The following is a 27,105-nucleotide window of genomic DNA, read 5'->3' as shown; positions in this document are numbered from 1 at the left end:
ACAAGGTAGCCAATATGTGTGTGTGGCGACTTCCTGTGCGATTCATGAAAGACAAATCTAAATTAAAGAAGCATAATGAATCGTTTTTTTCTTTTTAACGGGAGCTAGACATTTCGAATTTTTTTAACTTCAAACATTTAACCTTAAAAAAATGCTTGATTAAAGCTGCGGTTCTTCGATGTAATTTATATGGGCCCATAATTAATTTCAAAACATCCTAAACTATATGGATTGATGAAATTGGATAATATATGACAATACGGAGACATTAATTCTAATTTTCCCGCTTTTCAAATAAAAATTTGAAATCAATGTTATTGCATATGAATATCCACCTCAAAAGTGGATCTGGCTCATTATTTTATATTTAATTTTCTAGGCTTCGTATCTCTAAGCGAGCTCAATATTTCGAAAACCAAAGATTCAATTCAATTTTTAAAATTATTGATATGGCGGAAAACCCCACTAAATTTCCGCATTTCTACGCTAAAATCAGCAATTTCAACATTGATCTCTATATATGTGGATTATCCAGTGTATGTCCCTCAGGAGTGTGGGGGGGGGGGCTTTGTGATCTGCCCTCCCCCCCGAAATGTGAAAAAATGACCGAAAAAGATGAACAAATCTATTGTTCTATCACTTGGTGTCCCCGAACGAAATTTCTGGCTACGCCCGTCAGGAGTGATGATTATGACGTCTGTTCGAAAAGCCTCATTATAGTAGTGTGATCTGGTTGCAATTTTCGAGAGCAAGCATGTAAATTGAGGCTACTACTTACGTAACTGTTCATTCACTCATTTGCTCGCCTGGTTATACTGACTTGCGCACTCTTTTGTTCAATCACTCATTTGCTCACTTGGTCATTCAATCACACATTTGATTGCTCGTTCACTGCCTCATTTGATCCCTTGCTCGATTGCTCATTCACTGTTTCGTTTGGCCACTTGCTTCTCTCACAAGGTGCCGAACTGTTATATGTGAATTTCCCAGCCCATGCATTATCAAAATTCAATCTTCAAGTCACCTATACAATTAAAATGCTTACGCGAAATTCTCATTTAGACGCTCGAACATGGGCGGAGATAACCCCAGCGTCAACGACGTAGCCGACTGATACAACGTGTATGAATTCACATTATTATCGTGCCCCTCCAGCCTTTCAAGTCTATCTCAGCTCTCAAGCATGCTTGTTAAACTTGCTGCTACACGTAGCCGCCTTTGGGCAGGTATTTATAATTAGGTAAAGAGGGCTCAGAAAAAATCGCGCTGGGAAAGGCTATAATGCTCTCAAGATGGCCCTGCCCGAGCCAAAGCGGCTCGAAACCTTTAATACAGCTTTGGCCCGAGCTCTCTGGTTTCCGGCGCTTATGCGCATCACAAAAAAAAAAAACGAGATTTATTCTTTTTTTTTCTTCCATCAAGGGACCGTTCAAGTATTACGTAAGCAAATTTTTAGCCGTTTTTGACCCCCTTCCCCCTTGTCAGCAAAACGCTCACCCGCTGACCCCCCCCCCCTTGTCAGCAAAATTTCGTCATCAGCTCTACCCCTCTGAATCCAATTCATATTTTCATAAAGGGTGGTTGATGACGTAAGCATTATCCAAACCCCCCCTCCCCCCCATCCATCAAAAGTCAGCAAATCGGAAACTCCCATCGATGATGATGTAATACTTGAACGGCCCCCAACTGAAAAACTGCTAAAAGAAACGAGACTTCAACCAATTAAGACCTTCAAACAGACACAGCTGTATACACCCACTTACGACTTAAATTATCATTTTATAACGTCGTAAAATGTACGATAGATATGGTGAAATAACGATTAAGTTGTAAATCAGAAGTGGAAAAAAAGTACACTGTAGTAGTAAAGTTACGATAAAAACCATAAGTTTGACCTTGGCACCCCTACCTATATAATAAATTTTTATTTGGCCCAGATATAACGGTGGCAACAACTGATTTATCTTTGGATCAAGCCGCCTGAAAGTTGTTTGTTTACGAGTTACGAGACACGCCGGCTCTCGCTTCCGCAATGGACTTCTGATTACTTTTTTTTTTTAAATATTGTTTATTTTGTTGGATCTATATCTGGCGATCGATCGATTGGTCGGCGAACTTTGTCCTTCGGAATCATAATCCTTACCAGATTTATGTCGGGAGGAGTAGGACAGCTGGAGTTGACGTGTCTGTGATGAGAGATGCCGAAGTAGACACATGGAGTTCGTGGTCGGCGGAGTAGCAGCCTGCTGCGCCGGAGTGTTCACGAATCCCTTGGAAGTCGTCAAAACTCGACTCCAACTCCAAGGGGAGCTCAAGAGCCGCGGTGTCTACACCGTCCACTACAGGAATGTCTTCCACGCTTTTTATGTCATCGCAAAGGCGGACGGACTCCTGGCGCTGCAGAAAGGTTTGGTCCCGGCTCTGTGGTACCAGCTGTTCATGAACGGGGTGAGGTTAGGTACGTACGACGTCATACAGAAGCTCGGTATGACCAGCAGGGGAGACAATAGTGGCGTCAGTTTTCCGAGGAGTGTTGTGGCTGGAGCCGTTGCCGGTTCCATCGGAGCTTTTGTTGGAAGCCCATTCTACATGGTATGTTGGCTTTTTCTCTATATGAAATCGTGAAACAGGTTATTTTAATCAAATATAAAGTGACTTTATTGGTTCAGTTGGTTATGGTAACTGACAAATCCTAACCTTTCTTGCAAAACCATGTGTACAGCCTGAGCCGTAATTACGGGGTAGCTAAGTAGGCTGAATGAATGAACACCAGAACTTTGCCACTGGACTTATTCCGTTGCGGAGATGTCTTCCAACGAACAGAGCAGCTAAGTGGGCTGTATCGCAAGGCATCAAGTTCAGCGGGGTGGCAAATTGAAGAATGGGTTGGTAAAGCAATTTCTGGTAGAGTTAGAAGGGTAGCAAAATCTGTGGGGCTCCATTCCATGAGCCATAAATCTGTCTCTGGCTGGGTACCACTGTGATTAACTGGAGCAAATGGGTTTGGAATTGTTGCTGCTGACAAATGGCAGTGCTTCTTGAACACAAAATATCAAGGCTGGTAAAGGCTGTTTTATCCCTTTGAAGTCCTGTGTCAAGTGGGTGTGGTCTTGCATTTAATGCAGACTTCACTGCTCAAACACTTTATTTTAGCTGATGACATCAGCACATGAAGCATGCTGAAAATTGACATGCCTTTGTTTGTATTTTAGTTGCTGGTTTTAATGTTTCAAGTGAGTGATTTCTCATTCATGGTGTTGTTTTAGTATGACAGGTGTTATGCTCGACTTTGAGTCATCTAGCCCAAAAAATTGAAAAGGAAGGGAAAGTTAAATGAAAAAGTTCATGTATGCAAATTAGAAATCAAAACGCGTATTTACACAACGAGAATTTTTTTTGACATTATTGACCCTGTGTCATGTAGTGTGCCGAAAGGCACGCAACATAGGCATGTAGTTACAAAACTATACCTACACATGGTACAGTAGACCCTTGATTATCTAGACTGTTAGGGTTGATGGTCTAAGATAACTGAAAAACATGGTTATCCTTTTCCCCCGTCAGCCATTCCGCACAGTTATAAAATGTACTACGAGGATGACAAATTAGGAATACTGCTGGTGCAGCTGATGAGCCATTCGGTCATGGGACCACATCCGAAACTGGGCCATTCCTGTGCCTTCCAGTTGCAAAAATAAAAAAATACATTTTGATGAACTTCCTGGCATTTCTTGTAATTTGATGTATATCTTCAAGTGCCTATCATCCCAGGACAGTGTCCTGAGTGCATATGGAGGCTGCCATTTCAATGAGAGTTCATTCAGAGACATGAGAGTTCAGGCCTGAAAATAGGACTGGGTGGAAGGGTTCTATAACAAAATGAAGAAATCCAGTTCTACAAAATGGAAATGTTTGTTTTCACCACAACCTTCATAAAATCTTACATAAGCAATGAAAATAAACAGAAACACAGATAGGGAAGAACTGGACTTGAAATTGAAAAGAAACAAATATTTTCTGGATATTATGTCGAGGTGAACTCTAAACGTTTACGCTACAGTACGTTAAATAAGGACGGCAAGGTCGTGTCTCTAGTGGTGTAAATGAGTGGTGCAAGAGGGGTTCAAGCAGCACCTTCTAGAGATAGAAAGCCTCTGCACTGTTTGCCATAAACTTCATTCAGAGTACCTAGCATGTTTGCCGCATTTTGAAACACAGCATCTTATTTTGTTTCTTGTTATTTTGGCATAGAATCTTCCTGATTGGCTCACAAATACCGCATAGTGATTGAATGTGGGGCATAGAAATCATCAGTTCCGATCATTTCTTTTCCTCACAACAATGATACTGGCATGAGCAGGGATTTTTTTCCCTGAATATTCTGAGGGAAAATGGACCACTTACTGACATCACAAGCAGACTGCGGAGGCGTTCTATCTCTAGGAGGTGCTGAGCCGACTCATACAATGTGTATGAATTGACATTATTATCGTGCCCCTCCAGCCTTTCAAGTCTATCTCAGCTCTCAAGCATGCTTGTCAAACTTGCGGCTATACACGTGTAACCACCTTTGGGCAGGTATTTCTAACTAGGTAAGGGGGGGGGGGCTATAATGCTCTCAAGATGGCCCTGCCTAAGCTCTCAGGTTCCGGCGCTTATGCGCACCACAAAACAAGAGATTTATTCTTTTTTTCTTCCAGAAAAACTGCTAAAAGAAACGAGACTTCAACCAATTACACCTTAAAACAGACACGGCTGTATACACCCACTTACGACCCCAGGTAATCATAAATTGTTAATATTTTTATTAAAAAAAATTAAAATACAGAAAAACTTCTCTCAATGGATACTCTTCATATTCAGTCACCCCTCTTTTATTATAAATAATAATTTCGCCTGGTGTAATAATAGTATGCATTTCAAACCCCTGATTAACAGTCGCTCCTCTTTTATGGAACAAAAATTTTAGTTCGTCCCACTGGTGTCCGCAAAAGAGAGGTTTTACCGTATTGATACCAAATGCTAATTTTGGCATCGGAATGGTCCCCCTAAAACTTTTAGGTCCTGGGCACTTGTTTTCCCATGCAAGCGACAGACAGGCCCAGTAGAGGAATGCTTACAAGGTGCATGCATGCTTAAAATCAGAATGTATCAAAAACTGTGACATTTGTCGCAGAACAATCAGGAAGATTTGAAGGAAAAGGAAGTCTGCATAGATAACATTGAAATTTTTTGAAGTAAAAGTTCCCATAACAGTTGGATGAAGGCCTGTTGCAGTACAATCCAAGTATTCTGTTTTTGGGGCATGTATGGGTAGTGATGGATGCTTCAGCGGCTTGGAGAAAGTCCTTGTATCTTCTGAGGCGTATTAGATAAGAAGCAGTGTTGTTGGTGAAACAGCTATTTCCCATCAAAATTTTGTCTTTATGACAAAATTTCTTTTCTAAATCGCTGTAATTTATCCACATCAATTTCTGGCGAGTGTAGGTAACTCTGAATGACGCAATTCTGACATGTGTAAAAATGTCTTTTCATTGACTTTACTGATTCTCAATAGAGACGTTGCTGAACCATTTAATAAATACCATTTGTTTTCAGATAAAGACTCAGCTACAGGCACAGTCCACTTCAGTGATCGCTGTTGGCTTCCAACACAAACACCAGACTATGATTCAAGCATTCTCAGTGATTTGGAAAAACCATGGTTTTCTTGCATTATGGCGTGGTGTTACAGGCGCCATGGCCAGAGTCACTTGTGGATCAGCATCACAATTGGCAACATTTTCGAAATCGAAATCATTCATTGAAGATCTGAAGGTAACCAAGACTAATTCTTGAACTACTCATATATCTTGCATATGCTTCGCACGCTACAGTAACCCAGGGCTTGACAAATAAAGGAAAATCTGGGTGCCAGTCATAGATTTTTAGGAGAGTCAAACATTGTTTTTTCTTTGGCAAAAAAAAGTAGGTAAAACAATTAAAACGTACAACACTCAATAATCTAACCTAAATTCATTAGCATAAATTTAAAATAAATTGTACTCGGACAGAAATTTAGTAATCACATATAGCTGCAGTGGATCCTATTTATAATGTTTTTAAAAAATTGCCATGAAAAACAAGAGGGAAAATGCTTTAAGCTTAAAATTTCCCTGATCTACATTACAGGTTAACTGTCATAGTGGGAAAATCACTAAACCTTCTAGAAATCGCCACCTGTTTTTAAGAAGTTTTTTTTTCCTGGTCTCATGTAGTTATGAATGTTTTCCCCTGAATTCGAGAATAATAATCAAAGCGTAGAATATATGCATTAAAAACATTGCAATATGCTACAAAATATGCAATTAAGGATGCCAAAATATGCACTAAGAATTCTGGAAAGGTTTAAATTCCCAAATAGCGTATTAAAAATTCAAAAATGTGTACTGAAAATGAAAAAATATAAGTTTAAAAAAATCACCATGCAAAAAGAAAAGCAGATAATTTTAAAATGTGTATTTCGGGGTTTAAGCTAGATAAAAAAATTAGCAAAGAAAGTGAAAATAGGGAAAAAAAGCTTTCCAAAATGCACTCATGCCAACATTGGCTTGTTGATAGTGATGAATGTTAAGCTTCACCATGGGGGTTACCCCCCTCTAGGACAAAATAATCATAGTGCAATAAAAAAATAAACAATTTTTTTAAAAAATTTTAATTGATTTTTCATTATATACAGTAGCTAGGCACTGGAACCTAGAAGGCTCAGGCCACATGACTCCCTCCACCTCCCGAAGCAACTTTCAGAGGTAGCTGAGTCCCTTAATAATTCATGAATATTCAATGCAATTGCAATCCCAACCTGCATACGCCCTTTTGCACTGTGCATGCAGACTTCTAGCAACCCCAGATCCCCCTCCCTATTACCATTTTTTTCCTATCAGAGTTCCCACAGCACCTATGATGAAATATTCTTTCTGGCACAAGTTCCACGAGCTTGATCATGCACTATGCAAATAAAGCCAGGGGACGGTTTTGATGGAAAACAGGTTTTTTTCACATTTAGGCATCAAGTAGAGTGGTGGGTTTAAAAACTGTTTGAACTTCCTTCTGCACACAGACACAACAGATTAGCACCAAGTTTGTTTTCTCTCAAACTCTCTCACATGGGTATGCAAATTCACCGTTATGGTAAAGATTGATGCAATTTAAAGTAAAATAATAATAAAAATAAAACACACCGCAAGAAACTCAAAGATCCGATCTTTTTTTTAAAACCGATTTTCGTGTCCCCCGTAGCTTTGTAGTTTATTGTGGACAATGCGTAGCAGTTCTGAAAATACTAAAATGTGTTAATGACTGATGGATGAATGTCTACCCGTTTCCTACCTCCTGTATGCATTTTTTGCGAAAGTGGCTACTACTTTTGCATTCTAAGATTTTCTTTAGCATCTTGCAAAAAATGTGACTGTAGCATAAACCCTAGTATATTTGCTGTTTCTCACATTACTCATTTACAAAAAATATCCCCACACTTGATTATGTAAATAACTTCTATATATTTTTGGTTTGGCATATCTAATTTCCAGTTAGTTGTAGCCATGGGCAGAGCCCCTAAGCCAGACTCTTCACTGCCCTTCTTTACTGAATTTATAACAAGGGAAAAAAATAGAAATTGTCCCAGGCCCTATGGATGGGGTACTGTCAGTACTACCCATTGGGGGACCCATAGTCATAGCTGCTCAGTAACTAAATACCAGTAACAATAGAATTTAGGTGTTACTGGTATTGCTAGAAATAGCTTCACAAAAGCGGTAAATTTTTATTTACCTATTTACCATTTAACTCACAAAAATGTGGGAAACAAATAAAGCACCCGCTTCCATTAATGGCCCGTTGTAGTTCAAAACTTGTTGAAGGTTGAGTTCATTAAACTGTTATAAACTACTGAATTTCTTGTTATATGTATAAATAATGCAACCTCAAACTTATGTTTTTAATCACACTACGTTATACTAGAGGAAATGAATCACTAAATCCTTAACTGCGTGAAAAAATAATGAAAATATTATAAGCAATATTCATTTGAAAAATTGTAAAAAAAGTGAGATTTTGTAAGAATTGAAAAAAATATGTATTTATTCTGAAAATTTTTTGATTTTACGCATTAACTAGCTATAAAATACCCAGTGCTGCCCGAGTTTTCTTCAATTACTGGAAGGATTGGAAAAGTGAATAAACTGTTATACACAAAGATGTATAACACTATAATGTTATCACATTAAAGATATGACAAATCATTGTAAAGGCATGTGCATATCTGAAATGCATTGTTAGGGAGCCACGGTAACCAAAGTAAACATTCTGAAAGTGACTGTTGGGGGTCCAGGAACCATTGTTGCCCAACAGTTTTTCAGCCATTTGTCCAGCTCTGATGAACTTTTAAAGTAGCCTATCGTTCAAGTCTGGTATATGCTGTATGCAAAAAATCAGGCTGCGATTGATCTTTAAGTGTAGATTTGTATAGAGAGCATGCACACACACACACAAGATCAATTTTCTATATAGGCCTATAGATTTATATATTACTAGCTTACCCGTCGCGCGTTGCTGCGATCTCAGAAGAAAGGAAATTCAAGAAAATAAAGGAAAGGAAAAAAGAATTTAAAAAAAAAACTATGCCAGAAATTTTTGTGGGAGTGTATTCAACAACTCCCCAAAGTTTCATGGCGATCGGATGAATGGTGTAGTAATGCATAAAGGACAAACAGACAGGCAGACATACATTCGTTTTTATATATATAGATTCTTTCAACAGGTTTTACTTGTTATTTTAAAATAGACAAACAACAGCTGTTCCTGATTATATTGTGCATGTCATTGAAACTTAAATGATGCTTCCTCATTGCTATAACTTCATATCAGGGATGAACAACAATACTTAATGCTTGCTTTCATTTTCCAGTTGTTTAAGCCCGGAAGCTGGTTAAGTGCTCTCGCAGCGAGTATACTTAGCGGTTTCGCTGTGGTAACATGCATGACTCCATTGGATGTGGTCTCCACACGACTTTACAATCAAGGAGTGGATGCGAGTGGTAAAGGTTTAGTATATTCCGGTGTGATAGACTGCATTAAAAAAATTGTCCGTTCTGAAGGACTACTAGGTTTTTACAAGGGTGCATCTGCATCTCTGTTGAGAACAGGTCCTCACACTGTTCTTTGTTTAATGTTTTGGGACCAGTTCCGTAAAATACACCATGTGAGTTTGAAGAAAGAATAGACTAAAAATATATAGGTCTATATTGTATTTTTGCTAATGAATTTTTATGGGATTTAGATCTGAATATTTAATTAATCTAGTTGTGCTATACAAGATATATTCTATACAAGGTGCTTTTACATATGTCTTTCGCCGAGTGATTTTTCTAGTTGAGTTTATAAATTTACTGATGTGAAAAATTTATATTCCTGAGAATAAGAACAAGATCTGAGAGTGTTAAACATGAAATTCACATATTTTATAATCTTTATTTTTCTTTTTAGCATATTGAAATGAATATTTTCATATGTTATTGAATGTAAAATACTTTCTAATTTTGGAATTTTTTTTTCGAATTTTAGAGATTAACATACAAGTATTACCACATATGAGTATATTAATATGTATAGAAGATGGCCTGTATTGATACTCTAGAGAAAATTAATCAGTAATCACTTCGTCAGATCTTATAAATAAAAGTGAATTTAAAAAAAAATGTTTTTATATTTATTGTCAATTCCATTGAACACTCTCTACTGCAGACCTTCAACAGACTAATTTCTGCTGGCACTAAAATAAGTACTGTTAATGGCATAGAATGGTAGCTCTCAAATGTATCATCACAGCTACCAAGACATTGTTGTGCCAAGCCTAGGGTATCTATGTGCCCTTGCATAGTAATTTGTAAAAATTAGATTTCACCCACAAGAATTTATACAATTGTTACTGCCATGAGAGAGCAAGGAAGCTGTGGTTATCAATGGTTTGAGACCAGTTGGTGTGAAAGGTTGTAGAAAAACATTTTGAGCCATCAGAATTTGCATTAATCCATTGCATTGTAACCTAAAATGTTAAAATTTATCCACTGATTTATAACTCGTAATTCTACGTACACATTACATTACATAAGTTTGATAAAAGATCTTTTATAAGTCTTGAAAAGTGCAATCAATGAGTGTATCGGTCTACAATAATGTCAAAGGGCCTAGACCTTATAGTCATTACAGAATCTTGGGCAAACGATGGGGGATGAATCCTTGTTATACACATCTCAGGATACTGTACTTTTTTCAGAAATAAGATCGGCAGGAAAGAGGGATTCTTGATTTACTGAAATCATCTTTTGAGAGAAAGGTTAGTGGGAGTTTTCAGAGACCACGGTGTAATACAATACAAAGAATTAAGAGCATCTTTTGTTAGTAAAAAGCTCATTTGTTTGTCGGTGTGACAAAGGGCCTTTAGAGAGTATAAAAATGGAGCAGTGACCTGTCATCATTTACTGAAAAAAAGAATATCGAAGGTGATTATAGAGAAAGTAAAAAGGAAGTTGAATCAAGGTGCTGACCCAAAAATCATTTTTCAAGTATGTCAACAATGGCTGTAAGGGGACAGTTGCGCCCCCCCCCCCCCCCGATAGAAGGATCTAGGCCAGTTTCCCAACCTTTTTTGTCCCATCGCCCCCTTCAGAAATTTTTTTCTCCCATCGCAATCTAACCCATAGGATCCTATGTTATACCCGTAGCTTCCATCGCCCCCAGGGGGTGTTAACGCCCATGTTGGGAATCACTGATCTAGGCTATAGAGAGTAATGTAAGCATTCAGTGACTTTTTCATGTCTGTTTTTAATAGGGAAGGTGATATTCAAAGTATATAGAGCATTCGGTTTGTATTATCGTTAAGTCAAATATCATATATGGAGTTGTACTTGCTGATGTTGCTATCAATTTTATAAATGGTATAATTATGAGAAATTTTATTATTTCTTTGGTCATCATTGTTCATGATACACTATGAAATAAATCTACCCTCGATTTTTGCACATTTGTTGGTGGATACATAAAGGTTGAATGCATTTATTTTTACACAATCTGAATACTTTATTCAAATTTCAAATAAAAAACACAATTTTTTTGTGCATGTAAAATGTGTTTACCTTGTATTATCAAAATGCGTTAAAACTAGCAGTGCATTTGCCATCTTTTGGGCATGAGTATTACTAAGACACACGCACCTCATCCACATTCCTGTGGAACATCTAATAAAGTGTACGTGTAGTTAACCTGACATGTGAAGTTTGTTTCTGACTAATGTGTAGTTCCACCATCTGTTTTTCTATGATTGAGAATAATTGTACCGTTGTAGGCCTCTTGCTCTCTGTGGCGAAACTTTTCAACTGGGAGATCAGCCCACATTTGTGCCTCGAAGTTAAGAGCCTGGACTTGAGTATTCAGAAACATTAATTCACGCCTTTGATGTTTGGTGAATGAAACGTGCAATGTGTAAAATAAATATTTGCATTAAAATCCTATAGATCCTTCAACTACATTTTAAAAAAAAGAAAGTTGCACACGACAGAAATCTAATCTTTCTGTAGTTGAATTGAATAAACAGCACGAGACATTTTATTGAATCAGATTTCTCTACCATGCTGGATGAGGCAGCAAAATCTTAATAGAATTATATTATTTCGAGGTACTGTTCATGAATTAAAGAATTTTATGCAACAAAATGATTTGAGTTGATTATAGTACATTCAGTGTGCTTTGAAAATGTAAATTATAACTGCAATATTTTTACTCATAATTTCGAACGATATTTGGATTTTTTAAATCGTAACATTTTTTAAAAAACCATATGAATATAATTTCTATTGCATTTAAGTTACTGTCCAGCCCAGTCAATGCCCAAATTAGGCTTTTGCTAGTGTCTATATATCAATCCTTATGATTTGGAGGGTTGTCACATTAGTGTATTTTTTGTGATAATTATGGCTATTTATAATTAGCCATAGCTGACCATAACCATTATTGTTAGCTATGGCAACCCTAATGATCAAAGGAATCTGAATATATGTTAGTGATCTATATATAGGCCCTACCAAAGCGCAAAATTCATCCATTGGCCAGAACTGGGTTTGAGAACCGGCCAGCTTTTTTTAAAAGCTGCTTTTAGTGACCAATGCCCGCAAACTAATTTTTGGTCCCTTCAACACACATTCCTGTATCAAGGAAACATTTTATTTCCTGGCCTGGATATTATGCCGAGGTGAACGTGGAAGGAAAAGTCTTGTATCCGCTGGGACACGAACCCAGGCCCTCTTGCATGCTGGGCAACCATCAACACCACTGGAGACACGACCCCGCCTGTCTTATTTCATGCACTGTGGCGCGAGACACTGAAGTAGGGACATTAGTAGCCCCTCTTAACTTCAGGAATTGGCCCCAAGAGGGTCTGGGTTCGTGTCCCGAGATAGCACTCTTAATGCATGAGAAACATCACAATTATAAATACTGCAGTGAGTTTTTGTTAATTTGATCGTTTTCAATATAAAGTAGTGATTATCTCAAAATCGTGGTCTATGGTGTCTACCTAAACAGTATTGAGTTACGATATAACAGAGGAGCATAAACCCTGGTAGAGTTTTTATTTTTATCTTTTATAAAAATTTGCTCCTCTACAGGAAGGCTTGAAAACCAAAATAGTTAGTTATAGCTCTTTAAATTTTGGGTGAAAACAGATGTTCTAGTTATGAATTTGATGTTTTTTAGACATGCATTGAAAACTTAATTTGGTATACCATATTCAGTGATGGACAATACAGAACATTATAAGGAAAAAAGGTACCAAAATAATTTAATTCACAAAAACACACACAAAGTTATTCTACAGCATCTTCTTTTGCCACAGAAAATGGTTTTTCAACTGGAATGATGTCACAGTCAGCAATTACTACATCTTTTTTTGGTTTATCAGATGAACCAGTTTTCGTTTGCTCAATCTTTCTCACAACTTTCTAGGATAAGAAACAAACAAAAATATAAGTTGATACTTTTACAATATACATACAACAAAAAGGTTATGGAGAATAAAGTTCAACAAAAAAGGTAGCAAACTTCCATAATAAATTTTGAAAGAAAGAAAAAAAAAACATAATTGGAGTGGCGCAATGTATATAAATAAGAATATTTCAACATTAAAATGTATATAACAGTGGACCAAAAGAAAAACAGAACTGTTATAATTTTGTTTATTTTTGTGTGAATATGGTAAAACTTTGTGTAGAGATAGAGTGGAAGGAAACTCCTACTGCGGAAATGGTATTAGTTTTTTTAGTGCCGGAGGATAGAGTTTACATCTGCAAATGAAGGTAATACACGGTGAATGCACTGTCATTAACTCATGTGCACAACTGATATAAATGTTTCCACAAGGGATCTGAATGATAATACGTGACCTGGTCAAAGTCACCTTGGCACGGACACTTTAGCAAAAGAAGTCGACAGGTTATCAACCAAAACAGATGACAAAATAGGAGAGATCAGCAAGAAGATGCAGTTCATTTCAGTTCCATTCATCATTACTTTACTACAAAAAAGTGAGTGCACAGCGGAAATGCTTGTGCCAGTCCTGCACACGAGTCTATCACAGTGCATGTTCACCGTATATTACCTTCATTTGCCAATGATAAACTAAAAAATGAATACCACCATGTTACTCTTCTTTACCCATAAACATTCCACATGTGCAGATTAAAAAACAGATGTTGGACAATACTGTTGGCTGACCGGCAGCACATACCACGATTCCTCGTGACTACCTAGGGCGAATTCACTTCACGGTAGGGGTTGCCTTCCTCAGATGATAATCTCTACAACAACATTTTTCTTGGTCCTCAGAATGTGGTATTGGGATTTCACTGTACTCATTGACTACCAAGTAGTTCAAGGTTACCTTTTCTTTACTAAAATATTCTGATTTCTTTTTCCTTGAGAACTATTAATTTTTTTTAAAGGGGAAACTCTAAAAATCATCCATGTTATCTCCTTGCACAAACATTTTATCGGATAATCATTGTAAACTTACCATTCCTTTCAATACTTTCCCAAATACAACATGGCGTCCATCAAGCCAAGAAGTCTTTTTGGTGGTTACAAAAAATTGAGAGCCATTAGTGTCCTTTCCAGCATTAGCCATTGATAACCAACCAGCTCCGTAATGCTTCAGCTTGAAGTTCTCGTCTGGAAATCTTTCTCCGTAAATGCTACGTCCTGTTTTAAAAAAATTATATGCATTAATGAAAGATGAATGTTCAATGTAGACAATTGGCGTAAAAGTAGACATTGGAATGAATGCTTGATTGAAATTTCACTGGGGAAAACAAATGTAAATTATTGGGATCCTTGCTAAATTGGTGGCCTTTCATCACTTGAGTTGTCAGGACTGTGACTGTTTTTGTAAGGGAGATAACATGATTTTAATGCTAACTCCCACCACTTTATAAATCTAACTTTGCAATGGTGTTTCACTGTTCCACACGAAATTTACCACCCACGACTCTGCCACGTGGCTGAAACCATATGGGTTAAGCATATTAAACACAGTTTAGTCTACATATATGGTACAATTTTATTTTTTCACTCAAACATTCAATAAGTGTCTCAGAGATCTGACATTAATCTACTTGAACAACGTCAAGAACAAGCAGAACCACATAAAATGTGTTATGAGAAAAGCAGAAATAGGAACACCAGGCTATCATTAGCAATCTAAATCAAAAAACTAAAAAATAAAACAGACACAAGCCAATGGTTCTTTTGATTACTAATGCCCAACTTTAATAGAATGTGTTGCTCAAACAGAAACAGCTATAAAATATAACATACATTCTACATTTGGTTTTTAATTCAGTCTCTTTTATTCAGAAATACAAAAAAAAACTTAAAATCAATTATTTCTTGTCACTCAAATTTCACAAAAACCTATTCAATTTAGATTTGTTGTCACTTGTGGTACCAACTGTTATAATAGTGACTGTGGCAAAACTTTCTTCAATATCTTAAAAAATATTTTGGATAAAATAGAGATGGAAAAAGAGACTTATAAAGAATAATCAGAAAGTTCAGAATTTAAGAAATTCAAAAATTGATAGATTTGAAACAACCGACTTTGAAAATTTGTTCACTAATATTCCTCATGAAAACATCTTAAATATTTGTAGAGGGAATACCCATGGGCACTTGCTTTTTTAGTGCTTCCGCAAATATTTTTTTAACATTTCTATGACACAAATATTTTCGCTGAACATAAAATCATGGGTTTTAGGTATATTGATCTCATTATTTTTAAATTTTCTGGAATTAAGGTTACCTTTATTTACCCTACGGACTTGACACTCAAGAGAACCAATCATGATCCCCTTTCTGCGGATTTCCTTGATCTTAAAATTTGTTTGTCTAATAGCACAGCCTTTAAATTTAAATTATTTTATCAAAAATTCCAATAAAGTTAATTTTCTTTCTAATTTCAATTCTAATAGTAGTATTAGAATTCTGAAAAATATATTTTTTGGACAACTATCAAGAATTAAAAAAACATGCAATAATGTTTTTCTAATAATGTTTTTCTAAACATGCAATAATGATTTTCTAAAAGCATTTTCTGACTTTTTAAAAATGTCTTGAATGGTAACAATTAGCCATCTTCCTTTATGGGTTTCAAACTTCACCCACGTTTTTCGACTTGTTAGTTTACGCCATGTGGCTCATTATTTATGACATTAGTATTACAAAATTGAATTTTAGGTAGGGTTTTACATTTTTATTTTTTCAACTTTTAACCACACCTCTATGGAGGTGTCCATTTAATATTGTGCTACTAATGTATTTTTTGTGTTTTTCTAGTTTTTTAAATTTTTGTATTTTCTAATATTTGCTTTGACTTCCAAAACTTGTTTTTTGCAAAAATGTCGGGGAACTGATGGTGAATTTATGCCTATTCTTGGCTTACCATCATTAGATACATTTTTGCTAGTTGGAACAATGTGGGGGGGGGGGTTCCCCCTTGAGAACAACCTCCTCATTGTTCCATTTATTTTTCATCTTTTCCTTTAATTATTTAACTACATTATTATATTTTTTTTTGGTGATTTCCTTTCTAATCTCTTGGTGCTTTTCTTCCTGATTGGGGGGATGGTCAGCCATTTTCTTGAATGCGTGTTTTCACTTTCTTATCGTTGGTTATGGTCTGAAGGTGATGTCGTTCTCTCCCCCCCCCCCAGAAGTAAAGAGTAATACGCTTTTGTATAGAGCACATGTGTTCGAATTAATTAGCACACACGTGTTAAAGCTTCATTTTCTTTTTATTTGTTATATGTTGTATCGTCCATACCATTTCCCCAGTATGCTACATTACATTTTTTCTTCGAATATTTCATTTGGAATTTGTTCTTTTTATTCATACTTTTTCTACTTCCATTTTAATCTGTTCTTTTGCAGACTAGTTGTTATAGTTTTTATCTTGCATTCATGTTTTTATTGAACCAGAGAGGTTTTTTTTTCGCCCCCAACCGTTGTATTATATAAAAGAGGGAGAATCTGGGTTTTTATTACTTTATATCCAGTATTTTAAATCTCAATCCCTTTATTTAGTGCAAGAATGTTTTATTTATTATTGTTTGTTTTAATAGCCATAGTATATTTTTTACAGCGATATGTTTAAGATATATTTATTTTTTGGCAAGACAGACGATCAAAAGTATGACTCACAATTTAGCTTTCCAACATTTTTCTTGCCAAAGAAAAAGAAATTGCAGACGCAAAAGGGGATTATACTACAGCTGTTCCCTGAACTGTCAATTGATTGAAACTGATGAAATCAAGGAACTAAAAGAATATACTGGCTGCCATAACCTTACCTCCAGTTCCATCACCGTTAGTAAAATCTCCACCTTGAATCATGAAGTCTGGAATGACTCTATGAAAGATTGATCCTTTGTAACCCACCAGAGTTCCTTCCGGCACAGGCTAATAAGATTGAAAAATATACCATTTAAATAAATACACAACTGAAAAACACTGTTTTAGACAGGGATTTACGAATAAAGAACAAATCTAGCTGCCACCCTAATATTTTGGGAGCCAGGCCTATTTCTTTTGTCCTGGCTATCAATTCCACATGAAAATTTTAGGTGCCAATATAAATTTTTTAGTTGCCATGGCAACCTGGGATTTGTCAAACCTTGGTTTAAGGCGAGACAAATATCGAGCATTAAATTCCATGAAACCACTTTGTAAATTTATAAACAGCTTATGGTTATAATTACAAGCTATTCACAGTTGATAGATTAGGCTTAATTTTTAATACAAAATCAACAAATTATCAAATGTTTAATGCAGCATTTAGAATTTTAAAGAAAATATTTTCTTACCTCGTTCTTATGTTTCGTGCACAGCTCTACAAAATTCTTTGCAGTTTTGGGAACTGTTTTGCCAAACAATCCGATTTCTATGCGTCCAGCACTCTCTCCTCCAATAGTGATATCAAAATACACCTGAACAAAATCACACAAGAATAAATATTCTGAAACACACAGGATATATCTATGGGAGAATTTTTCAAACAGGGTTTCATCAGAGACATCAATGGCGATTCAATGAGAAACGGAAGCAAATTATTTTCAATTAAGGGTTTTCCCCCTCTGCCCTTAATTTTGGGTGGCATGGACTTCAAATTGTGAAATATGACACCTTGGAAACGCTCAATTTCTCTGTGTTTATCTGCTCCGACTGGATTATACTGTTTTATTCACCTGCTAGGGCTTTTAAATGTGTTTAGCGAAGTAATAACAGGGAGTTATAAAAAATTTTCATTTTCTTCCTGATTTAATTGAATGCGATTCAATGCATCAAGTTGACCATAATAAGAGCTGCTATCACTTATTGATTCACAAATATTCCAATAGTAAGCTGCAACATTTCTAATTCAATTTTTTTTAATTTATATTTGGCGGAGGAGGCCCATTACAAAGGGGTCATTCAAGTATTACGTCAGCATCGAGGTGGGGGAGAGGGGGTTTCGGATTTGCTGACTTTTGATGACAAGGGGGGGGGGGGGTTAAAGGTTGCTTACATCATCAACCACCCCTTTTTGAAGCTATGAAATATTCTAAGCTGTGGATGAAATTGTGCTGACGGGAGGGGGGGGGGGGAGAGAGAGAGAGGTCAGTGTTTTGCTGACAAAGGGGGAGGGGGTCAAAAATGATTGAAAATCTGCTTACGTAATACTTGAATGGCTCCAAAGTAAAAACAAAATCACATTATAGTAGTAATTTTACTACATCCCTCTTATCTCTCATTTACATATTCACATGTTAGTGATTGGACGGAATACTTTCTGCAACATAGCATTTTTCAACTTGCGCTACCAATTGTTTATATTGTGCTCACAGATGAGTTTCAGCAATGGTTTTTTCCCCGGGGTAAATGCTTAAAAACGTATTAAATGCTTCTGTTGGGCCAAGGCGTAGCAACTACAAACGCTGCAGTTTATTTTCTTCAGTAAATTTTGATTTCAACAGGAAACACTAGTGAGTAAATGAAAAAATAGGTAAAACTGCATAAAATAAAATCACCCCTCCCCCTACAAGGGTGGGGCTGACAGGGCCAAGACAATTCTGATCATTTTTTTTTCCCACGCTATAAATTCATTTTGAAGGAAGCCGCTGCATGCGGACGGGACATTGCCCCTCACAGGGTCAAAGATATAACGCATAAGCGTATGTATATTATATATGAAGTAGCATCATCATGCTTCCCCCCCCCCGCCAGATTTTCAAGCCCGCCTATGCCGCTGCAGGATGTGGGAAGAGGGGCCATGAATAAAATAAAATATATCGGAATACTAGTATTAGAGTTATATATGAAATAATTAATCTCGCATACCATGTCCGTAACTTTGGGACCTTTAGGAGCGGTTTTCTTGTCATCTTGGGCAGAGTGCACGACAACAAGGCAAACAGCAGACACAAACAACAACCCGGCGTAAGCGTAGCCTCTGTTCGACATTTCTTTTCCTTCCTCTTCCCTAGCAATACGGCGGAATGAGCAAATTATGGCGGAGACGGAGCAATTACTGACGTGTAAAACACACAGATGACACAACAGATAACAAACACAACACACCACAGAACAAACACCGGTCGTCTTGTCGTGTCCTTAGGAGGGAGGAAGCCAAGAAATTTCCGCTGCTGTTGCCATATTATCGAGTGAAATCGCACAAAATCTAAATTCCACCATTTTTGATTGTATGATAACTTCTCTGACCATATAACTCGTTTTTCTTTTTCCTTATCATTTTTATTCTACCTCTTAGCTTTAATTTGTATACACAATCAGAGATTTCTCTGAAAATTGACTACTTTTGAGGTGACATTTAGCACAATAAAACAATATTTTTCTACATTCAGAGCCCGAATAATTTATATTTGCCCCAAAAAATATGATCCAGTCCACCATGACCATGTGTCCCATATTTCCCGAAACATTCCCGTATTTTTATCCAAGTAATTTATGAGAATGTCTCGTTCTTTTTCGTATTTCCAACGAAAACCCGCTTTAATTTTTAATCTTCATCAGGATCCAGCATTAAAATTATTTTCCCAAAGCATTATATAATTTTAAAAATTTTCATTCCACGTATTCGGCATGTTTACGATTTTTTTCGTATATTTCATTCTAATGCACTGCAATTTGCAACAGTAATTAATTTCCTACGATTAGAAGTTTTGATATTAGCAACTTTTCATACCTTTGGCTGAATTTGACCAATTATGGCTTTGTACCAACTTGAAATGTCTTCAATTTTGCAATATCAATTCGAAAGATGGCAGCACTAAACCGTTTCAAATATTGTCTATGAGATGCAGACCATATTTGTCGGTTACCCGACGTGTGATTCTCAACGTAGGCGTTAACGCCCACTTGGGGACGATGGGAAGTTTCAGGGGGGGGGGGTGGTAGAAGCTGCGGGTATAGCATAGGATCCTATGGGTTAGATTACGTTGGGAGCGATGGGTGAAAAAATTTCTGAAGAAAGGGCGAGATGGGACAAAAAAGGTTGGGAAACTATTGGTTACCCGGTTCGTACATACGGGCAAAATATGAATCATAATCGTCAATTGTCGCTAATTCCCGAACAGGATAAAATGCAATGAACTAAATTGTACTTCACAAACGTGTCAAGCAATATAGAATGTCAGGTGAATATTTGTCTTTATCTCTTTTGCCATATTTCGTCGACAATAAGGATTTTAAATACGAAATATCACCATTTTTTGTCAAAAACGTAGCCAAACATGAGAAAAAATTGCAATTTTTGGCTTAAATTGCTAAAAAATAACTAAAAAGTAGCAATTTTTTTTCAGAATTATTTTATAAATAAATAAATATGCTTCTAATAGCCGATGATATGCATTCCGTTTTATTTTGAATGAAGTTGATAACGGCAGGAGAGGAAGAAAGGAGCTATCGATAAGATTCCCATGTTGAAGCAGGGGCGGCTCGAGCTGACACCACACTAGAAATATATATTTAGTGTGGTGTTGCTCGAGCTCACCCGGGTGCGAAACCTCTTGTTACCTTCTAGAGCAGAAGGTATTGCTTGTGCCGGCCCTAGAAGTGGGTGTGAAGCCCTTAGAGGAGAAATAAAATTATATTTCTTCTCGATGGTGAAGCCTCCCTGGCGAGAGGCTGACAGTAGTCTTGGAAACTACTGCACTTAGTAGTGCAGTACTGCACTACTGATGTAGATAAATCTGTTTTTTTTTAGAAGAAAGCCGCACACAATTGTTTATCGTACAAAATGTTCGTGACCATACGTCTCGCTTACAAAGTAGATTTTCCTGTTTTTTGGTCCGGTATTACTTCATCGTTCTCAATAATGCCAGATAATTTAATTCTCAAAACAGCACTTATTAGTAAGCCATCATCACTTGCACTTATGCTTTAAAGATGACGCATAATGAGGTTGATTTTTACAATATTAAGAAATTTATTTCCAAAAGCGTTTCTGGTGTTCCAGGGACCGGACAAGTGAGAAGCCAAAATTTTCCTTCGCCCTCATTTGACCGTTCTGAAAAAATAGTATAGGGGTGGCTTTTGGGCCATACGATCCATTGCGACCGCACACGGCGCCAATTTTCCAAAAATTTTCTTTTTGTTAAGAATTATTGGATTAAGTTCTGAGGGTGGGGCTGACAGGTATTCAACACGGGGCTATTCTTCTTTTTTTACGTTTAATTAACTGTAGAAGGGCCATCCATGAAAAATCTGGTTTTACTGGGCCTACGGAAAATTACAGCCTAGGAACCCTGACGCTGGATGTGTGGGCTATGCGGAGGGTAAAGCAGGAAACGTAAAAAATAGGTCCCGCACGGGTATATAGATTCTATCGTGAACCACCCCTAGTAGACTACTTTCTGGTTCTTGTATCCTAGGCTGTGTCATAGCATTGTTCGAGGTGTGTTGAAATCAAAAGTGTGATTTGATTTTTTATTGTGTGAAATTTTTAAAATTTTGGACTTAACTAAAGTCTATACAGCCGCCCCTTACAACCCGCCTCCCGGGTACCCCGCACTCTCGCTGAAGCTGCACCTGGGGGAAGGAGGGTTCGGTCACCGATAAGGATTGAAGGTTGGCCGTCACCTTCACGGCCCTACCAAGGCCATCACGGAACTCCAGCCCTGGGGCCCGGGACGATTCTCATTATTTTTTGTTTTTCACTAGTTACTATAGAGCATAGTTTCCCAACCTTTTTTGTCGCATCGTCCCCTTCTTCAGAAATTTTTTTCTCCCAGTTCCCTCCAACGCAATCTAACCCATGGAATACTATGCTATACCTGTAGCTTCTACCGCTCGCCAGGGGGCGTTAACGATCACTGCTATAGAGGGATGCCCGGCCTGGAGGCCCACCAAAGATCCGAGCCTAGGTGCCCTACTGGAGAATGTGGAAGCTATTGTCACCCTCCCGTCCGGTATTTACACCCTTGATGCTTTCCCCCCAATCACTCTCAATAAGTCTGATTATGGTTATTCCGAATACCTCCTCCCAACCATAACATCGCCTGCTGCAATGTCTCAACGAAGAGATATAAGCAGGTAAACACCGAATGGGAAAAGTTTAACGCTGGCATGAGTTTAAGATTCTTTCAACGACAAATGAAATGGCCCCTGGGGGAGCTGAGCCATTACCTCCTAGAGGTTCACGTGTATCTAGGACAGGCATCTTCAACCCACTGCTCGCGAACACCACACGGTGCTCCCTGAAGCTCTCAGAGTTCTCGATGCTAGTGCCCGATTTTGTGCTCGCGAGCACTTCATCAACTTCCCAAATAAACACCTTGTACAAATTGTATTGATGGATTGAAATCATCCTGATTTCGTGCATTCGTATGTCAAACTTGCCTTCTTTTGATGATGGGTGCAGGTAGTGCTCGCGACTAGAAAAAGATCGAAGACCTCTGATCTAGGAGGTAATGGCTGAGCTGAATAGAGAAGCATATGTCGGTTGCGCGGTTAGTACCGTTCTTCTAATCTTGCAAGTGGGCCAGGAGGTGACCTAATATTGGCCCCTGGGGGTTCAGATGCGTATGGTTATAATGTACCTTTCTTCGGATGCCTTTTCGGGAGGGTTATGATGAACGGGGGAATCTGAATTCTGATTGGACCAGTATGACGTGTTGAATCTCCCTGAAGGCATTGTTTTTTGTTTCATACATTTTTACTTTTCATCGATAAACTAATTGGTCAAGGTATCGATGGGATTGTCAGCAAATTTGCAGATTACTTGACATTAATGGTTATAGTCATTCATCCTAGCAATGGTGAGTTAATTGTTCCAGATAAACAAATTCGTATTAGCAGCATAGGCAAATGAATGGAGCTGGAACGGAATGTCTTTCAGCGTTGGCAAATGAAAAGTTGTTTACATTGGCTCAAATTACCCGCGTTTTACTCGCGAGTTAGATGATAAGATCATTCGGATGCAAGGGCGTAGCCAGGGGGGGGGGACCAGACCCCCAAGTCCCCCCCCCCCGGCTACCCCCCCCCCCCCGAAATGTGAGAAAATGACCGAAAAAAGGGAAAAAGATGGCCAAATCTATTGTTCTGTCACTTTGGTCCCCCCCCCGAAATGAAAGTGGTCCCCCCCACCCGAACGAAATTTCTGGCTACGCCCCTGTTCGGATGGGACTAGGTATACAAGGTCTTTGATCACCTGCTTATATATCTTCGTTGAGACAGAGCGGCGGGCCAAGTTCTGGTTACGAGGAGGTTCAAGGTTCACCAAGTTACGAAATTCATGTTGGAAAGAATCAAGATCGATTCCTCATTTTCAGATTGATGACAACCATATTATATTTATTCAGCATTTGGTTTTTATTCAAAAATCTGTCTTTAGTTTCTTCACTATTATTTCAATGATTTTCGGTTGAAAGTTTCCAGAAATACCCCACATTCATATTTATTATTGACATCCCCACCAGACAACTCGTTGGGTAAGTTGGATTGTTGTAGCAAATGAATTCGCATTTGTATTCAAACATATACGCATAATATCTATTTTTAAATATTGTATTTTACTTGCGAAAGATCTGAGCAGTTCGAGTTTTACTTGGTCGAAAATCTGAAATTTCTGCGTTGAGCCAGGGACCAAGTTGGGTCAGCAGTGGCTCCGTAATTTAGTTTGGGGGGGGGGCGAATTTGAACCACACACGTTCATTGATGAAACACACACACCTTGGCCCCATTGGGTGTTTTGTATTTGTGATGTGTGAAATTCCCTCGGCGGTAATTGTAGCTCAAAAATATTCCTCTCAAGCCTGCTTATACTCAGAAAGAACTGAAAACACATAAAACCAAAACAGAAAAGAAAAATCAAATCGGATTCAAAATGGAATTCACAATTAGAATTGAATTTCAAGCCTTCGATCTCAGCATCTTTATATTTTCTTTCTTACAAAAACATTCCTTGTTTCGAATTGGAAAAAGGTGGTTGAGTCCATGGGCGAAAAATTAATGAGTATATCCACGAGTGTGTGCAAGAATCTCGAATCCACCAGCGAGGATTCAGGGTTCTTCCACCCCCCCCCCCCCACCACACCGTTCCCATTTTCAAATTTTAAAAGCTTCTAATGCGAAATTTAAAAGAGAAACTTCGGTTATTATCCCTCCTTGAGGAAATTTTAATTAAAATTCTTCTGAAATTTCCCCACCACTCTTCTCTATCCCATGTCTCTTTCTCCCTCCGTCTTCCTCCTCAGTTGATTCGACCAAAATATTCCCATTAATTTTGATGGAAGTTACTTGTTCAAATTTTGAAATGAAAGTTGCGTTTTCGAAAGAGAGGGGAGCGTAAATAACGGCTCTCTTTCCTCTTCTAGTTTTGTACGACGGTGTGCATTTCCGTTGCCAATCCGAACCGGGCAAGGTTAATTGTTTCCGAACTTTCATGGCAAGAAATTTGCTTTACTCTTCCCGAAATTAGCGTTAAAAAAACTGGCATTGGTACGTAGTATTGTGTGTAACGTCTCTAATCATCTCACTTTTATAATAAAAGTTTCTTTTCTTCGTCACATGGTGGTTATTTAAAACACCCTCCTTCCAGGCAAGGTGAACACTGGTGTTATATTGCAAGCGATACAGCATGCAAATCGACGCGGATTGGATAAAAAAACCCTGAAATTCAGATTTTGAACTTCTTAGGCTGCGGGAATAGTCGGAGGAAATGCTTTTTTTTTTTTTTTTTCAAAACGGAGGCGATTCCCACTCTTTTCAGTTATCTTTTGTGAAAGATAGAGGGCACTCAAACTCATACTTTGCACTTAGCACTGCAAGCTAAAAAGACGCACCTACAACATCGAAGTACACACCTATAATGGTAACGTTTTTTTTTTCTGGAGGCAAAACAGGGCGGTATTTTTATGTACTGTCACCGACTGCGCGTGTGGCTATTATCCACATAACTTGACCGATCAGTGCCCTCGGAAGCGGATTTATGATTTGATCGCTTGTGTACTGTACGAATTTTCCCGCCGTTTACCCATCCCAGTCTAATTTTCTTACCACTCATTCCTCAAATAGACCACCCTGCCTACAGCCTGCTTAGCCGCCTGCCGCACATATACCTTGCATCTAACTCATTCTTTTGGTCGCTCACATGCTTACACACTCTTTATGTTACTCTTTTAGTCACTTACACATCTATAGGTCATTCTTTTAGTCTCCCACTCACCTCAATCTCTATGTAACTCCCATACTCGAATTGCCTGGATGACTTCTATAATTACACATTCTTTAGGTCACTCACTGACCTGGCTCCTCACTCTCTAGTTCACCCTTTCAATCATTCACTGACTTGGAACTTAACTCTGTAGGTAGACCAAACTATTTTGGTCACTCGCATGCTTGCATGATCTCTAGGTCATGGGTTTTCAACTGGAGTTCCGTGGAACCCTGGGGTTTCGTGGCGTCTGATCATGCGGTGTGAAACATGAGTGATCAAAACAATGTTCAGACATGTGAGTGATCACTTTGTCATTTTGACCATCCCGACTTTTTTTATAGAAATGTTCTATTGTTTTACCGTACTTTCACCAAAGCCTACGTAAATGTTAATTGTTCACTGAAATCAGGGATTAAAATAATTTTCCCAAATTCTGTGGTGTTTGGTCAGAACATGATGTCTCCAAAAAATGGCTTTTTGATCTAAAGTAAGTATCTAAAGTAAAAAAGTAAGTCTTGCTAATTATAACTAATTAGAAGTGAGATAATTGCACAAATACGTGCGTACGGCTAAATAACATGCTGATGTATTGATATTTTCATTTGTATTTGTGCGTATGCTTTATTATTGATTTTTAAATCAAATGACAATGAAAATGCTTATATCTCAAAAATTCGATTTTGGAGTTATCATGTTCTGGCCAAACACCACAGAATTATTAATTAAATTATCATAACCAAGACTGAAAATACAAGTATTCATCTCACATGTTTGTCATGTTCAGTTTTTTTTCTCCATGAAGTGCATTTCAAATTACTGCGATTTTCGGTAGCGCTTCATTTCCCGTCATTTGGCATATTTTTAGTAATTTTAGTCATGATTGAGAGTTTTGCTTACATTTGACATTACTTTTTGGTAACTGTTGGCGATTTTCTGCATATCCCTGAAATTGGAATCTTGAATTCCCGTGTTATTCCCCGTGGAATTTCATTGGAGTCTACTAATGAAGCCTCGGGTGATTGAAAATCGAAAAACACTGCTATTGTAAATGCTTCCAGTATTGTTCACTGAATCAGACAAAACACAAAAGATCACATCGGTAAGTTTTCGAATGTTTTCATACCTCCTTCCAGGCAAGGTGAACACGGGTGCTATATTGCAAGCGATACAGCATGCAAATCGACGCGGATTGGATAAAAAAACCCTGAAATTCAAATTTTGAACTTCTTAGGCTGCGGGAATAGTCGGAGGAAATGTTTTTTTTTTTTTTTTTTTTTTTTCAAAACGGAGGCGATTCCCACTCTTTTCAGTTATCTTTTGTGAAAGATAGAGGGCACTCAAACTCATACTTTGCAAATACAGTGAAACTTATCTGCACACGGACACTGTATGAGACGGAATGAAAAAAACAGACCCTTCATTGGTTAATGCTATTGTGTGCACCTTTGTAAAACGGATACCTGTCTAAAATGGAATATTGTTTCATTTTCTTGACGTTCCGTTTCCTATAGGTGTACAATACAATCGCAATAAAGGTGATGATGCAAATATAAAATCTGTGGTCGAACCCAAAATCATCGATGAAATAGTGATTGGCAGGTAGGTACTTTACCATTATTCAGTAATGTACAACCATTATATTTAGTACAAACAAATATGTTAGGAAATAATAAAAATAGGAAAAGAAAAACAATATATATGAGTACACCATCTATACGCAATTTTAGGAACTTCATGTAAAAGAAGTTAAAAAAATCAGATTATCACAGGATGGCTGAGCATTCTACTGCGCTGACCATCTGTGGTGATGG

At 37.6% G+C, this 27,105-nt stretch overlaps 2 protein-coding genes across 2 annotated transcripts; one reads left to right on the top strand and one right to left on the bottom strand.

Moving 5' to 3' along the window:
• The first annotated feature begins 1,980 nt into the window (after positions 1 to 1,980).
• On the top strand, positions 1,981 to 11,301 carry LOC149078284 (solute carrier family 25 member 35-like). The gene is made up of 3 exons (XM_089241921.1): positions 1,981 to 2,592; positions 5,599 to 5,817; positions 8,945 to 11,301. The coding sequence occupies exons 1-3, from the start codon at positions 2,215 to 2,217 to the stop codon at positions 9,257 to 9,259; spliced, it is 912 nt and encodes a 303-aa protein (XP_089098047.1). The 5' UTR covers positions 1,981 to 2,214; the 3' UTR covers positions 9,260 to 11,301.
• A 1,553-nt stretch (positions 11,302 to 12,854) lies between these two features.
• Positions 12,855 to 19,229, bottom strand: LOC149078283 (peptidyl-prolyl cis-trans isomerase B). Its single transcript, XM_089241920.1, has 5 exons — positions 18,958 to 19,229; positions 17,445 to 17,567; positions 16,932 to 17,040; positions 14,102 to 14,286; positions 12,855 to 13,031 (listed from the first exon to the last, which is right to left on the bottom strand). Exons 1-5 carry the CDS (start codon positions 19,078 to 19,080, stop codon positions 12,897 to 12,899), a joined length of 675 nt encoding a protein of 224 aa, XP_089098046.1. The 5' UTR covers positions 19,081 to 19,229; the 3' UTR covers positions 12,855 to 12,896.
• Positions 19,230 to 27,105: the final 7,876 nt, after the last annotated feature.

The sequence above is a fragment of the Pholcus phalangioides genome, unplaced genomic scaffold, assembly GCF_987345545.1.
Source record: "Pholcus phalangioides strain wild (caught in Gottingen) unplaced genomic scaffold, Ppha-v1.0 ptg000014l_1, whole genome shotgun sequence".
NCBI classification, from domain to species: domain Eukaryota; kingdom Metazoa; phylum Arthropoda; class Arachnida; order Araneae; family Pholcidae; genus Pholcus; species Pholcus phalangioides.
Note: the sequence above shows the minus strand (reverse complement) of the source record. Positions and strands in the feature narration are given on the sequence as shown.

Excerpts from the sequence above, each read along its gene's own strand:
- LOC149078284 (XM_089241921.1), top strand. The coding sequence starts at position 2,215 with ATGGAGTTCGTGGTCGGCGGAGTAGCAGCCTGCTGCGCCGGAGTGTTC. Across the intron at positions 2,593-5,598 it reads TTGGAAGCCCATTCTACATG|ATAAAGACTCAGCTACAGGC; the intron begins GTATGTTGGCTT and ends ATTTGTTTTCAG. Across the intron at positions 5,818-8,944 it reads CATTCATTGAAGATCTGAAG|TTGTTTAAGCCCGGAAGCTG; the intron begins GTAACCAAGACT and ends TTCATTTTCCAG.
- LOC149078283 (XM_089241920.1), bottom strand. The coding sequence starts at position 19,080 with ATGTCGAACAGAGGCTACGCTTACGCCGGGTTGTTGTTTGTGTCTGCT. Across the intron at positions 17,568-18,957 it reads GTCCCAAAGTTACGGACATG|GTGTATTTTGATATCACTAT; the intron begins GTATGCGAGATT and ends GATTTTGTTCAG. Across the intron at positions 17,041-17,444 it reads GCACGAAACATAAGAACGAG|CCTGTGCCGGAAGGAACTCT; the intron begins GTAAGAAAATAT and ends CAATCTTATTAG.